A 15,053-nucleotide genomic window follows, 5' to 3' on the forward strand; every position below is an offset into this window, starting at 1 on the left:
AGGTTTATTGTTTGCTGCCTGAAGTGCCATGACTGGATAATGCTTCAGGCATAATTTCCAAGATTACCTGCGGATAAGTCCCTTTGAATAGACACTGTCTAGTCATTATCTCTAGTAAATATATCACGTAGTCAGTTTCTAGGTGGTCAAATAGTGACCACTGCTAAAGGCCAGAATCCAATCAGGAGTGAAAAAATTCCAGAAGATGAGAAGGGGGAACAGTCAGTTCTCTGGGGGTGAGATCTTGTGAACAGAGAGTATGTTTTATTTAGCCAAGATAAAAATCTCATTTTCCAAATCTGCTATTCAACCTAGGAAATGAATACCATCTTGAGCTTTAAATAAAAATAAACCGTTAATTATTTTTAAACCTAAGTTGTGTTTTTTTTTTGTTTGGAAGAAGAATTCCTAGATTGTAGCACTGACTGAATTGAACTAACCATTTAGACCAGCATAACGTTTAGGGCTTGTGTAGCAAATGCACACATGCATGTTCATAACTGTTCTTATAGGATTACTAAAAGGAAGCAATGTTGGTTCGCAGCCATCTTTTATATAAAAAGAAATTAGTTTATCATCACTTTCTTGAATGTTTTATTTTTCAGATGGAAAAACTCGTTTGTGAAAGTAATTCAAGGTTAACTTACATCTCGTAATCTTGCATTTTCTCTCAGCACTTTATAAAGTTCTTCACTACTTTGTTGCGAGACCAAAACTGTTTCAGCAGATGTTATGCAACCACTGCAGGCGAGACAATCATTGAGTGTGATTTTTGCCTTCTTTAGTTTGCTCTGACTTCCAAGCTAAAAAGAGAAAGTAAAGAATGAAACTCAAAAGAAATAACAAAGCATCAGCGTCTTGGATTTTTCTTATGGAAAAACATTTTTTCTTTTTTCAAAGAAATTGTTTTTTTTTTTGAAAATATATGCTTGCAATTTGATTGTTAAATTTTTAAAACATTTTAATAAATAAACTTGTTTGTTTTATGTGTTTTGTTCACATCAGATGTGAGTTTCATGTTGGACAGGCCAGTAAAAAGTGACTTTCTCCATGAAAACATCAAAACTGCCTCAGTCTAGAAATGTTTACATTATTTCCAACACAGTCGATAAACTACACAAGTAGCAAATATAATTTTGTAAAAATAAGAAAAATAAAACATCCACTAAACTTTTTCTAAATGTACATGTGTAACTGGTACTTGTACAGTTTGCAGACTATACTTAAATAATGTTATTTAGATACACATTCTTAACATGTTAACCATTATGTACTTTCATCTAACAATTTAACAAACAAAAGATAGCATAAAAATTGCATTGAACTAAAAAAATCCTATCAAATTCTCTGTAAATGTACATGCACAAACATATTTTGGTTTTCTAGTGGAAATGATTTTCAAGTAACATTTCATCTTTAATAGTATCTTTTATTTGATAATTTGTTAGGTGAAAGTGTTGATTAATGGAACTCCCGGGTAATCGTGGGTAAGAGGGTTACCAGGAAAGTGAAGCAGGAAATGACACTGAAATTTTTGCGTTTTAAAATGTGGAATGATCACTAAGAGAAAGAATGTTCCAAACAGATTTTAATGAAAGAGTTTGGAATTTAATTTCATAAAAAATAAAATATCATAGTTAGATATCTATGCAATAAAATTGGAATTTTAGTTTCATAAACAATACAGAGTGGAACAATAAAATTATCGCCCTAGAAAAGACGACAGAATTCCATTTCCATTTGATAAAGACCGGTTTTCTTTTTTTGTTGCAGACCATCTACTAGTTGATCAGTTGTGTACAAACCCCAAGAGCGATAGGAGCTTTCTATGATGTCTGAAAGTGGCACAATGTTCAACAAGTGAGATGCTGTACAACTCATGTTTTCTACCAATCCAAGTTATAAAAACAGGATTATTACCAGCATCATCAAAATGCATCATGGATTGCCATGAATAACAGGGCTGTGCCCAGGATGATGAAAACAAAGTTTCCAGCCACGGTTATGGTCTTTGGTGTGGTTTCAAGTGAGAGCCACATCATGCCACCTCACATCTTTGAAATTGGCTTGAAAGTCAACACCAAAGTGTAACTGTATGTGCTGAAGAGTGTGGTGATCCCCTGGTGCAATCAGCTGGCCGCGGGCAAACCCTGGGCATGGCAGCAGGACTCAGCGCTGGCCCAAAAGTCCAAAGAGACCCAGGCTTGGCTTCAGAAAGAGTGCTACAACTTTGTACCTTTCTCTCACTGCTTCCCCCCCCCCCAACCTGAACCTGCTGAACTACTTCATTTGGTCATATGTTGAGAACATAACCGCCATAACCTCCCACAACACCAAAGCCAGCCTGATCACCGCTGAGTATTCGCTGAGCTCCTGTCGGCACTTGTGAAAAAAGGCATGCTCCCACTTCCGGACCTGTATTGAGGCGATGATCGAGGCTGAAGGTAGGTATATTGAATAGATGCCAGCTCTACTACATAATAAAGTTACCTGAATGGATTTTTTTCAATAAAAGTTTAAAATAAAGTGTTGTTTTCTTTAAGGTGACACTTTTATCGTTCCATCCTGTAATAATAAGAGTGACCTGTGACGTTAGTTAACAAACGGAGAGATGATTTTTTTTTATATATACACATAAGCAGACAGGTAGTCAATCAAAAACAGAGAGAGGTAGCAGGCGGGAACTTTGGCTCGGGCTTGATCTTTTAAAATCCATGGAAGTGGTTCAGTGGACATGATTAAAGGAAATGTAGAATACAAAGAAGCATCAGGAAATACAGTTGCATAAAATATAATATCGACTGTCATTTCTTCGGATGGAAGAAACTTTCATTACAGTTTTTATAGAAGTGTCAATCAGGAAAAACTGATGGAAGAAGGTATGTTCCCCCTTTGGTCTAATGTACACCCACAAGAACATGTTCATTAATATACAAGGAATGTTCTCTGTTAACTGTTATTTTAAATGTCTAAAACACTAACCCACAAACAAACATTATATAAACTAGACATGAGCCACTAGACATGCACACATATAGATAACTACATTATATATAAACAGCATGGCTACATAAGATACATGTATATATACACAGTATCCACATGAGACAACACACTAGAGATGATACAGCCGGTATAAATACAAACGTTTATATAAAAATACATTTACATGTATATATATGTTGATTATATAAGCCGCTATATAACAGACAATTATTTGATGGCGTTGACAATGGGTTCACTGCATGAGGGCGTAACGAGCTGGGTTACAAACATAAATCAACATGGAAGGTAAGGGTTAAAAAATATATATATGCACATACATAAAGAAAATGACGAAAGAGAAAATGATATTTAAAACAGATTAAATCATCCCACCACTACTTTTGAAGAAAAAAAAGAAAACACAAAGTAAAAATAAGAATCCATAAAAAAAGAAAAGAAAAAAGAGTGATATGATACAAATAGTAATTAAATTTTGTAAAGAAAATAAAAAAAATGAGAAGTTGGTCATGTATGATGACTTGTTTGTTAATAGTTGTTGAAAATTAGTAATATATTTTTACTAAATATTCTTTTAGTCTGTCTTCAGTTGGTTACATTTCCGACACGTTTCCCAGACCAGCAAGATCAACATGCCTCACTTCTAGATCTCTTTCTGACAACGGTTCCCAATGACTGTACAACAAATGCCCACAGCCCACTCGGGAATGCTGATCACGCTGTGATAATGGTAGAAATCAGCCTAAATTCTCACCCTAAAACTGAAGACCCACTACTCAAAACAACGAGGTATTACAAAAAGGCTGATTGGGAAGCCATCAGGGAGCTCATCAGAGATGCCCCATGGCAAAATATCTTTACTCTTTCAGCGGAACAGTGTGCAAATGAGACCACTGAATGGTTCAAAACTGCTATTGAAGTACATGTTCCCGCACGGAAATTCTATAGCAAACCCCACTCTCCCCAATGGTTTACTTCTGCTTGTGCAGCTGCCATTTGTCAAAGGCAGCATGCGTTCCGCAGATTCAACCGACATAAGTCCAGCTCAAATAAACAGAAGTTTATAGAAGCTAGAAATAATTGTAAGAGAGTGATAGAGACAGCTAAGACAGATTACTCTGAAACCACCAGAAAACGCATCGAAGCACAGAAATTAGGAACCCGGGATTTTTGGAAAATCTACAACAGCGTAGTAAATAATGGACAGTCAACTATTCCCCCACTATCAAACGATCACGAAGTTGCTTGCACGGCAACTGACAAGGCTAATCTGCTTGCCAGTCGGTTTGCCTCAAACTCCACACTGAACTCGGTACACCACTCACTCCCTGATTTTCCTCTGCGAACAGACGCCTCACTAGACGATTTGAAAATAACCCCTTCTCAGGTACACGCTATTATAAAAAACCTAGACATCTCAAAAGACCAGATCTCATCCCAGCTGTGCTATTAAAAAAATGCTCTGCCGAGGTTGCTCCAGTTCTGTCCAAACTTTACAATAAATGCCTTAACGAATCTTGTTTTCCCGACTGCTGGAAAACCGCCTCTGTGGTACCAGTCTTAAAGAATTCTGGTGAAAGAACTGACCCACTAAAGTATCGCCCCATTAGCCTCCTCCCGCTTTTCGCCAAAATATTTGAGTCCTTAGTTAATCAAGCCCTAGTCCAGCACCTAACAGCTGCTAAACTCCTGACTGACAAACAATATGGATTCAGGCAAGCCCGTTCAACAGCAGATATCTTAACTGTAGTTTCTGAACGTATATACCGTTCATTGGATAAAACAGGGGAGGGTAGAGCGGTGGCCCTCGATATATCTAAGGCTTTTGACAGGGTATGGCACGATGGTCTTCTAAGGAAAATTAGATCATATGGAATCACTGGAAGAATTCATAATGTAATTAAATCCTTCTTAAGTAATAGAAAAATCAAAGTTGTCCTCAACGGTCGTACATCCAAACAATACGACATAAATGCGGGAGTACCCCAGGGGTCTATCCTTGGACCTCTATTATTCCTGATATTCATAAACGACCTCCCTGATATAATTGTTTCGGAGATGGGTATATTTGCCGATGACACCACTCTTTATAACAGATATGAGGGGAAAACAAATGAACACATATCCAAGGAAATGGCAGAAACACTAGAGGATGACCTCCAATCCGTAGTGGAATGGGGACAAAAATGGTTGGTCACATTCAATGCTGCTCAGACTAAGCTTGTTTCCTTCAATAACTACAAGAAACCTTCTCTACCACCAATAGCAATGGCCAAGAACACATTACCTAAAAGTACTTCTTTTAAACTCCTCGGCCTAACGTTTACAGGGAATATGAACTGGAATAGATACATTGAGAGCATTGCCAAGGCTGCTGCAAGGAAGGTTGGCTCCCTCTACCGTGCTAGAAAACTACTTACGCCTGACAGTATCCTATACCTCTATAAGGTCACCATTCGCCCATGTATGGAGTACTGTTGTCACATCTGGGCTGGTGCATCTGCTGCTTGTCTCTCGCTCCTGGACAGGGTTCAAAAGAGAGTCGCCAACCTGATAGGTCCTGAACTGTCATCTAGGCTTCAGCCTCTGTCCCATCAACGAGATGTTGCATCCCTCTGCCTGTTCTACAAATACTTCAATGGTGAATGCTCTGACGAACTGCAAACACTTGTACCTCCCCGACGAAACTACCCCCGACAAACCCGACAAGCTACTAAGTCTCATCCTTTTACAGTAGAGATCCCTAGGTGCAAGAAAGCCTTTTACTCCAATAGTTTCTTCCCCAGAACTGCGGGTCTTTGGAACTCCCTTCCGGGATTCTGCTTTCCCAACTGCAATGATATGCAGAAGTTCAAGTGTAATGTTAACAAACATCTTTCTACTCATCTCTCTTCATAATGACCCCGCTAATTAAGTCCCTGATAGTAGCCCCCTGCTTCAAAGTGACACTGTGCCTTGTTTGGGGTGAAAATTGAAATTGAATAAAAAAAAAATTTTTTTTTAAATTTAAAAAAATAAAGACCTTGGTAATTCCTTAAAATTTGTTCTTTTGAAACTTTCAAGGTAGAAGCATTTTAAAAGGGTTAAATTTTGTTGATAAATGTCGACAAAAAAGCACTAGTGAGAGAGATTGGAATGATTTGGCGCAATATCAACAATTTGCTGGAAATGATTAATGTTGGACGAAATCCAGACACAAGTAATAAGAACAAAGTTCAATGTAAGACAGCTAATAATGTGGAACGTTCTCCTTGTAGACTGAAGTTAAGCAACACAGTCTTGGCTTAAAATGGAGTAGTGACTAATTAAAAAAAAGAATGTAAGTAATGCTTTATCTATTAGCTGTGAATTAACATTTGCTCCCAAACGACTTTTTCATCCATTTCTCACTTATATATTAAGGCAACTTTCTCAATCTTTTTTTCACTGTATCTTGATTCAACATTCTAACAGTTTTCTAACATCTCTGTGAACATTTAGAGTAGGTATCCCAAACCAAAATTTTATTTTCATAATATCTAAAAAAAAATTAATGTGGTCATATAGATTTTTGTAACCCATAAACAAAAGTACCAAATTTATTTTGGTAGCTCAATTAGCCATCAAGTTATGATCGTTCAAAGTTTGTCGGAAAGTTGAAAATTTGCTATCATGGTCCAGAAGCCAAATTTCATAGTATAAAACTAAAAATGTAAGCTACTAACAAATGAAAAATCCTTATAAATGTAATGTCATCTTGTGGTAAATGAAAATTAATACTAATGAAAGCAATAATTATTAGATGAAACCAACCTAAACACTAGGCAAAATCCCACTACCAACGGAGAAAAAGTGCAAATATGACACAGAAATGCAACTTTGTTCATATCAATTTCATTTCAATAGATAATGTATTGAATCTTCTTAGTATGATTCATAACACATTAGAGATCAAGATAATTTTTTCTTTAGGCTGAAAGGTTGGAATGATGAATTCTCAGAATCCATGATAATCCATGGTTGGAAAGGTAATTTGTAATTATTGAAGGAAAGGAGTTTTGCCTTAGTAGCATTAAATGATTTTCCAGTATTCTTTCTTAATTTAGCATTACAAATTGATTTTTTCTTTTAGATAATTGTTATTTTATCAACTTGCATGAAAAGAGCTATGTAAAAGATGCTTAACACCGTTTGAAGTATGCAAATACCATCAGTAGTTCAAAAGTTATGAGAATTTTAAGTGCCAAAATTTAGGCTTTTCTGTGGACATTTTTCTTTAGAAAAAGTGGGCTAAACTACGGACCTCCAAATTTCAAGAAATTCGGTAATTTCACCACCATTTATTTATTTTTCAAGCTATTCTCATGAAACTTGGCACTCTTATGTAAAATTGTGGGCTCTTTCTGGTTATGCAGTCAAATCTGATGTATCTCTTTACCATAAGCCATGTATTATAAATTCAGATGTACAAATTTCAATTTTTTTTTTTAAACTGACGCATGGTATCATACAGTGGGTGTCTATTCATGAACAAAACAAAGTATTGGGACACTACAAATGTTCTGTCAATAGATTTCTAGGGGTCAGTAAAAAAGGAAGTATGGCCTGGCAGGGATCAACTCGCTCACTTCTTTATTAGAAAGTCTTACTGATCACAAGGGACAAAAACTTTTCACAGACAACCTCCAGTTGTCTACCACTGCAATAGAACAAGTGCAACCTGACAAGATCCAATTAACTGATATATTGCCTTTTATTTTGATTTCTCACATGTGAACCATGTCTCAGTCATCCTCCAGGATTTCATTCTTCATAGTAACTTGTTCACGAATGACAAATATTTCTAAGATTAATTCAATCAAATCACTTGTTGGATACTTCTTTATTTCCTTGAACTTTACGCTGTACATTTCTTTTGTCTGGTAGCTTTGCGGAAAAGAGTATTCTACACTGTCAAGAGTTGGCAAGCTTTGCATCTCACCAACAAACAACTTATAATTTAAAAATCCCCCCAACTTAACATGTGCTCTGGCTCAATCAATAAGAGTCTTGTATCCCCTCATGTATACTCTTAGACACTTTATAAGTTTGGAATAAACTTGTTCAAGATATTAGATGTAGTAGGAATTACAAGGAGCAGACAATTTTTACTTCTCGTGGATTGGTCATCTAAACTAAGGTTTAAAAATATAGTTTTTAGTCATTTCATTCGTTTTTTTTCAGTTTGCTTTCAAAGTGTTTGGTAGAATTCATAAAGTATAACTTGACAGGAATCGCAACATGATTGATTTTACCTTGATCCACAGACTACAGCTGCGGACCAGACAGCTACAGAATATCTGCTTAGTACTGACATGCTAATCCCCTTTCTACGATTATTTTTTATGGCTCAGAAGCAACCTGGCGTCAGTTGAAAACACTCAAATGCCTGAGAACAGGAATGGAGCGATCAAAAGAGACTACAAAATTGAACCAACCACCTGCATATGTGGAGAGAACGACAATATGGCGCAACACTACTTTGTATGCCATTTACTACCCAATCGGTGCAGCTTGAATTATCTTGCAGAATAAAACAATAATGCAAACAACTGCATAAAAAAGTGGGAAACTGTTGTATAACCATATTTCTTCAAAGACACTCAAAGAAGAAGCCATTTTACTTAGGAGGGGGTAGAGAGAAAAGTTCATAATTTTTTTGACACTCTTGGGAGGAAAATGAACTCAATTGTCTAGAGAGAACTTAAACTCTGACATTTTTACAATTCAAGTCGATGCTTTTTACGACTTTTAGTTTTTATGATAAAAATAAAACTTACTTTATTCACTTGAACATAACTTCCATCATCTTCCACTCGGATTTTACCAACGCTGCCAGATGTTTTCTCAATATTGAATGGCTTCACACATTCCTGAAATTAGAGCAAAAAAAAATATATATCAAGAATAGTAACAAAAGAAAAATAAATTCACTTTATATTATTTGAATCATTCACATTATTGTTCTCATCTACAATGTTAACCCTCACATTTTGGCTGCTGAAACCTCCAACCTCTTTCACATGTATCTTGTTGAGCTCAGGAATCTGCACAGAATTTGATGAGGTAACATGCTCTTATTCCATAAGGTGTGACCGGATAAAAGTCTTAATTTGCAACTATATTCTAAATATGCTGCCATATCTGAGCAGGAGCTGCTAAAAACAGCCTATCCTGCCTTGACAGAGTACAAAATAGACTTTGTGGCTTGGTGGGGGATGCCCTTTTCTCTTCCCTGCAACCTCTCTCCCACAGAAGAGACGTTGCGAGCCTATCCTTGTTTTATCGTTATTTTCATGGCAGGTGCTCGTCTGAACTCCAATCTCTGGTCCCCCCTCGCAATTCTTTCACAAAAAACACCCGTCTAGCTGAATCCACTGTCAAAAGTTTTCCCCACTCTTTGTCTGTGCCTAAATCAAAACATAGATTCCACGAACAAAGCTTCTTTCTTAGAACTGCACACCTGTGGAACTCTGTTCCGTCTGCCTGCTTCCCACCTGACTACAACCTGGATGTTTTCAAGTCCAACGTTAACAAATTCCTAATGAACCGCCACCTCAAGCAAATAAATCTCCACACTAACGTACTGTACTTGCAATAACCCTTATCCCTGAGTGGCTTCCGGGCCTTGATAAGTGGTGACCAACATGTAAAAAAAAATAATAAATAAATATCACCCGCACTGAGGATTGAATGTTCAACCTCCAGAAGAGTATCATTTAGAACTGAATTTGTTACCCGTTACACCATGGGTGCTTTTCAACATGATACACCTGAAGAATGGTTGGCAGTTACATTGACTAAAATGTTTTTTAAATGACACTCAAGATGAGAACCATAATCCAAATAATATGAATTATCAATCTTTATCGCAAAAATTCAGAAATACAATCTTTTCAAAATAAATTAAATTTTTTAAAAAAATCATCAAATACGGACTAGAAAACTATCATGTGAGCATTAATCAAATCTATCACCACGATATGAAATGGGTTCTGGATGCTATTAGTGTCCAATTTTAAAGTCGATTGGATTACACTGAGGATAGGATGTGACTAAATGGAATGACAGCCTTCCCACGCAGCAGAGAAAAATGCAGCTTGTTTTCTTTCCCGATAACTCAATCACTGTCCAAAAATATCTCTACATCTGTGTTCTCATCCATTTCCATTGTCTTACACTTCTTGCACACAAACTAGTTGTCATCTATCAATCTACACATTATATAATGAAACAGCTGTAATGAAAAAAATCCAGGAGAAAATAAACAAAAGTTATAAAAAAGAAAAAGTATGTCTTTCAATTTAAACAAAGTTTTGCACTTATATATATAAGCCTGAAGAGTCCTAGAGTGGATGAAATGTGGAATATTCAGTGTAGCTTAATCGGCATATATATTTTATAACTTACTAACTAGCTCTACCTACGTATTCAGCACTTTTGAAGTAAATACTTCAAGTTTATGCATACATTTATACTTTCGTATATTAATTTTATGTGAGTAAATGAAGTAGTTATATATATATATATTATATATACATATATATATATATATAAAATATATATATATATATATATATATATATATAAAATATATATATATATAAGTGATGGACGATTTCAAAATGTTTCCCGATTCCGAAACAATTCCCAATTCTGATACGAGTACCAATTTGGATTCTTTTAAACTTTCTCAATATTCAATTAGAGATTTGTTGCTTGAAGAAAAAATTTGTTTAATTACTGTAAAACGCATGTAATGTTCATATTTATTTTGAAAAATGGAAAATGTATACTGGGGGTGGGTGGTGCTGGTGGGGGGGTGTAGTAAATCTCTCTAAATATTTTTCTCAAATGTTTTCCTTGTAATTGATTTAAAGTTACGAGACACAAAGGTTTATATTTCTTTTTAAAACAAATCTGATTTGCAAAGTTTGTTCTTAATGTTATTTGCTTTTTTCGTAACTGAAAATAATCAACAATTTATTTGCACAATAAGAAGACGGTGTAGAAAGAGAATAGTTTATAAAATCCTTCTATTAAAATAATTTCTTAGAAAACCATTTTTAACATGGGAATTTCAGGGGGGGGAACTATTCTGTGACTTCTCTCTGTCAAAGAATGTTCATATTTCTTATCCTAATTATTAAATTTAATCCATTATTAGATGGATTTGTTTAACTGTAAAAAAAAAAAAAAACAACAAAAATCATAATACAGAAATACTACTACTATTAATAATAATAGCAAATGTGTACATATAGATGTTTAGTTTACCATTAGACCCCCTCCCTAAAAATAAGACTCTACTTTTTTTAGATTATGGTGAAAATTTTTTTTAGGTAATTAAATTGGAAACTTTGAACAAATTATCGCGTCTTGTTTTACTTTTTCACCAATTTGCAATTATAATTTTTGTTGTGAAAGAAATAAAGTTATTAGAATTCTGTGACCTATGCTAATCCACAAGAAAATAAAAATGTGATTCTTCATTTATCAAGCGATTACATGTAAACAATTTGAAAAAAATTTTAAAAAATAAAACAAGTCGGTTTTGCATATAAAGTTAATAGAAAATGATTGCTCTTTCGGGCCAGACAGCATTTTAAGGATGAAGTCAATTTTATTTATTTTAAAACCTTGGTCATGTTAATGTTCCTGATCAAAATTTAGTATAAAATATGTCTTTCTTCGTAGTATTAACCCTAAGTCTGGGCATGGCCTACTATACAAGTAGAAGGAGACAGTGCCAACTGTAGTTAAAGTCCGTCCTGAAGTGACTGTTACTGGTGACTGGCTCTCTCAGGAGAAAATTGCATGCATTGTACAGCTTTTAAATGCAGGATTTAATATAAGGGCTGTAGTTGCAGACAACTATTCTGCAAATGTAAATGCCTTTAAAATTTTATTAAACAAATTTGGAGATAAAAAACATTTTATTACTTATCCAGATTCTCCAAACAAAATTTTTTTCTTTTTTGACACTGTTCAGTTGTTGAAAAATATTCGAAACAGTTTACTAAACAAAAGCAAATTTGGGTTTCCTTTTTCCGATTTCAATATTTTGGACCTTTATTTGTGTTCCCAGTCAGGAGTTTTATCTTGGTCTGATATACATAAAATATATGACAAGGACAGGGTTTTGGATGCTACATTAAAAAAAAAGCACCAAAACTAACTTTCAAGGCATTACATCCCGGTGACAATAAGCAAAGTGTCAATTTAGCTATTGCTGTATTCCACGAGACAACGATTGCTGCTTGTAAAAGCTACTTTCCAGAATGGACCGATATTGCAAATTTTCTTAAATTGATATGGTGGTGGTGGACTATAGCCAATTCTAATCTAAGATTTACTTCTAATTTTTTGAATAATGCTGTTACGGCAAGTGATGATAAAATCAACTTTTACCAAACATTTTCTAACTGGGTCGAATCTTGGTCGAAAATTTCTGACTTTTGCCTCACTGCACAGACTAGCAAAGCATTTGTCACAACTTTGAGAGCACAAGCAATGCTTATGAAAGAACTGCTGAATGATGGGTATGAATATATTCTCACTCAGATTTCAAAGTGATCCCCTTGAAAAGCGATTTTCACAGTATTGTCAAATGAGCGGAGGGAGATTTTTAGTGGGTTTTCGTGAGATTTATAGCAGTGAAAAGATTTTAAAAGAAAATATTAACATTTGGCAGAAAAACCTCAATCCATTGTCCAAGAATGAAAATTATAACCTTCTGGATATTTTGTCCAAACATGAGTCAGAAATAAATGAACTATGTTTATCACCTGACAGCAAAGAAGCAGCATATTCAATTGCTGGTTATGTTGCAAAAAGACTTTTGAAGCGATTTAACTGTGATATTTGTTCTACTTTTATGGTTGCCAATGATACGGAGATCACTGAGAATCATTACCTTAATTTATTATCTTGAAGAGGTTTGACAATTCCATCCACTCAGATTGCTGAATTTATTTGTTCTTGCTTTGCAATTTTGGATTTTTCTTCTCAATTCATTGAAAAACATGGTCAGTCTACAACTAGGAAGTCTACAGAAATAATTTTAAAAACTTATTCGCCAAAGTATGTATTTACATGTGAGAAACACATTGAAAACGTACATAAATTTGCAACAAAAATTGTTATAAATATATTCTATAACAACAAGCAAAAACTTTTTTCAGATGAAATTAGAAAAGATTCATTAAAAAATTTTTAAAAGCAGCAACGATCAAAATAAAAGTGAAATTTACTGTTGAACATTTACCTTTATTTACAGTTTTTATTGAATTTCTTGTGCTTTGTAAGTATACTTTAAAATTCCTCTTGTAAGAAATATAGCAGTTAATGATTTGATAATTTTGTAACAAAGTGAAAAACAATTTACTTCCTTTCCAATCTTTATATTCATGTGCTTTGTAAATATTTTGATATTTAAAAAAAAAACGATATTCTAATAAAATCTTTAAAAAACAAATAACTTGTAGTCAAAACAAAATTTTTTTTTTCATATTTATAAACAACAAAATTATTGGAAAGGTCGGGGGAGACAACTCAAAATGAATTTGTTTTGTTGTGTATTATAAAGAAATAAAAGAGAAAAATACATCTAATTAATGGAAACATTTTACTTTGGACAGGGTAACAGTAAAATATGTAAGTAGAATTCATTTAAGTATTATTTCAAATATTAAAACCTGAAATAATTATTTAATTATCAAAGCATTAACATCTGAAATAATGTTTGAATAGAAAACAATTTGAGTTACCTCCCTTTGTCTTAGTTTCAATGGCCTCTTAGAAAATTGCCTCTCAATGTGACATATACGGCCATATTATTATAGTCGGCCATGGTCTGGGTGGTAATGCAAAAATAAACCAATTACAAGTAGTTTTAGGACATAGTCGGTCAGACTTAAGCTTAGTGGTAAAAAAATTTGGTTAACTGCCCTAAAAGTTAGAATGGCTCCAAAATGGGGGATCATTTTACCATAAATTTATATGTGCCACCCAACCCACTCCAAATTCTGTAATAATTATTTATTTCTCGCTGTAGTCACATAGAATAACCTAAAATATATAATCTCATTGATTTTAAATCTAATTTCTTTTTTAGAATTTGATAAATATCTAAACATTCATTGTTTATGTATTTTTACAACGGTTTTGATAGACTGATTATGAGATTTTTATCTGTGCTTTTCATTTGTAGCAAAAAAAAAAAAAAAAGAAAAAAAAGAGATGCAATAAAACATTATTTCAACGATGACCACTCCAGACAACACAAGACCAGATCGGCACCAGAAAAATAAAAAATAAAACTTATCCTGAGTGGCTTAACTCTTTTAATTTAACTGAATATGTATTGACTTTGATCACCAACGTGCTAAAATAAGTGTGAGCTTTCTTAAGGGCTTCTTGATTATTTACTTTGTTTGCCATAATTTACTAATAAAATAATTAAATTAAACCCAGAAATCCTGGTTCTGTGTCCCTTAGATTTATGCTATAAATAAATAATCTTCTGATAAATAAATAAATCTGTATTTGTGTCTTTAAAATTTCCAAGAAAAATAAAAGAATCGTTTTGAAATCGGAAATGATTCAAATTTTCCCAGATTCCGATACAGATACCCCCAAAACTTCCAATTTTTCTGAATCTCAATTCCAATTAATCATTCCAAAAGACAATGGATACTCCCTGTAAGCTGTATGTGAAATTGTGAGGCAAGGGTTGTGCAATCCCAACCACATTTCTCCTGAATTGGCACTGTTTGAGTCCAGTGGTAAAAAAGAATTTCCATGACGACTAAAAACAATGCCGAAATAAGCAGAGAGCACATACAGCATCTGGAAGTCCCAAATGGTGACCCCCCCCTTTTTTTTTTGCAGGCATCACCACTTATCAGGGCCTGGAGGCCACTCGAGGATAAGGGTTAATGGGTATACATTAGTCAATGTGATTATAGCGCAGTAAACATAAGTAGTGGAAATTTTGTAAATTGGATTACTTATGGGGAACGGGTCATCAA

The 15,053-nt window shown here is 34.3% G+C and overlaps 1 protein-coding gene across 2 annotated transcripts in view; it reads right to left on the reverse strand.

Annotated features, from left to right (window-relative positions):
* The window catches only part of LOC145286325 (cytosolic Fe-S cluster assembly factor narfl-like), a 138,059-nt gene that overhangs the window by 19,621 nt on the left and 103,385 nt on the right, over nucleotides 1-15,053 (reverse strand). For both annotated transcript variants that reach the window (XM_080135249.1, XM_080135248.1), the window contains exons 2-3: nucleotides 8,802-8,894; nucleotides 648-803 (exon numbers count right to left, since the gene is read on the reverse strand). In XM_080135249.1, the coding sequence (XP_079991375.1) occupies nucleotides 648-803; nucleotides 8,802-8,894 (249 nt within the window). The remainder of the gene's footprint in view (nucleotides 1-647; nucleotides 804-8,801; nucleotides 8,895-15,053) is intronic.

The sequence above is a fragment of the Euprymna scolopes genome, chromosome 10 (genome assembly GCF_053919585.1).
Source record: "Euprymna scolopes isolate OS-2025 chromosome 10, ASM5391958v1, whole genome shotgun sequence".
Taxonomy (NCBI): domain Eukaryota; kingdom Metazoa; phylum Mollusca; class Cephalopoda; order Sepiida; family Sepiolidae; genus Euprymna; species Euprymna scolopes.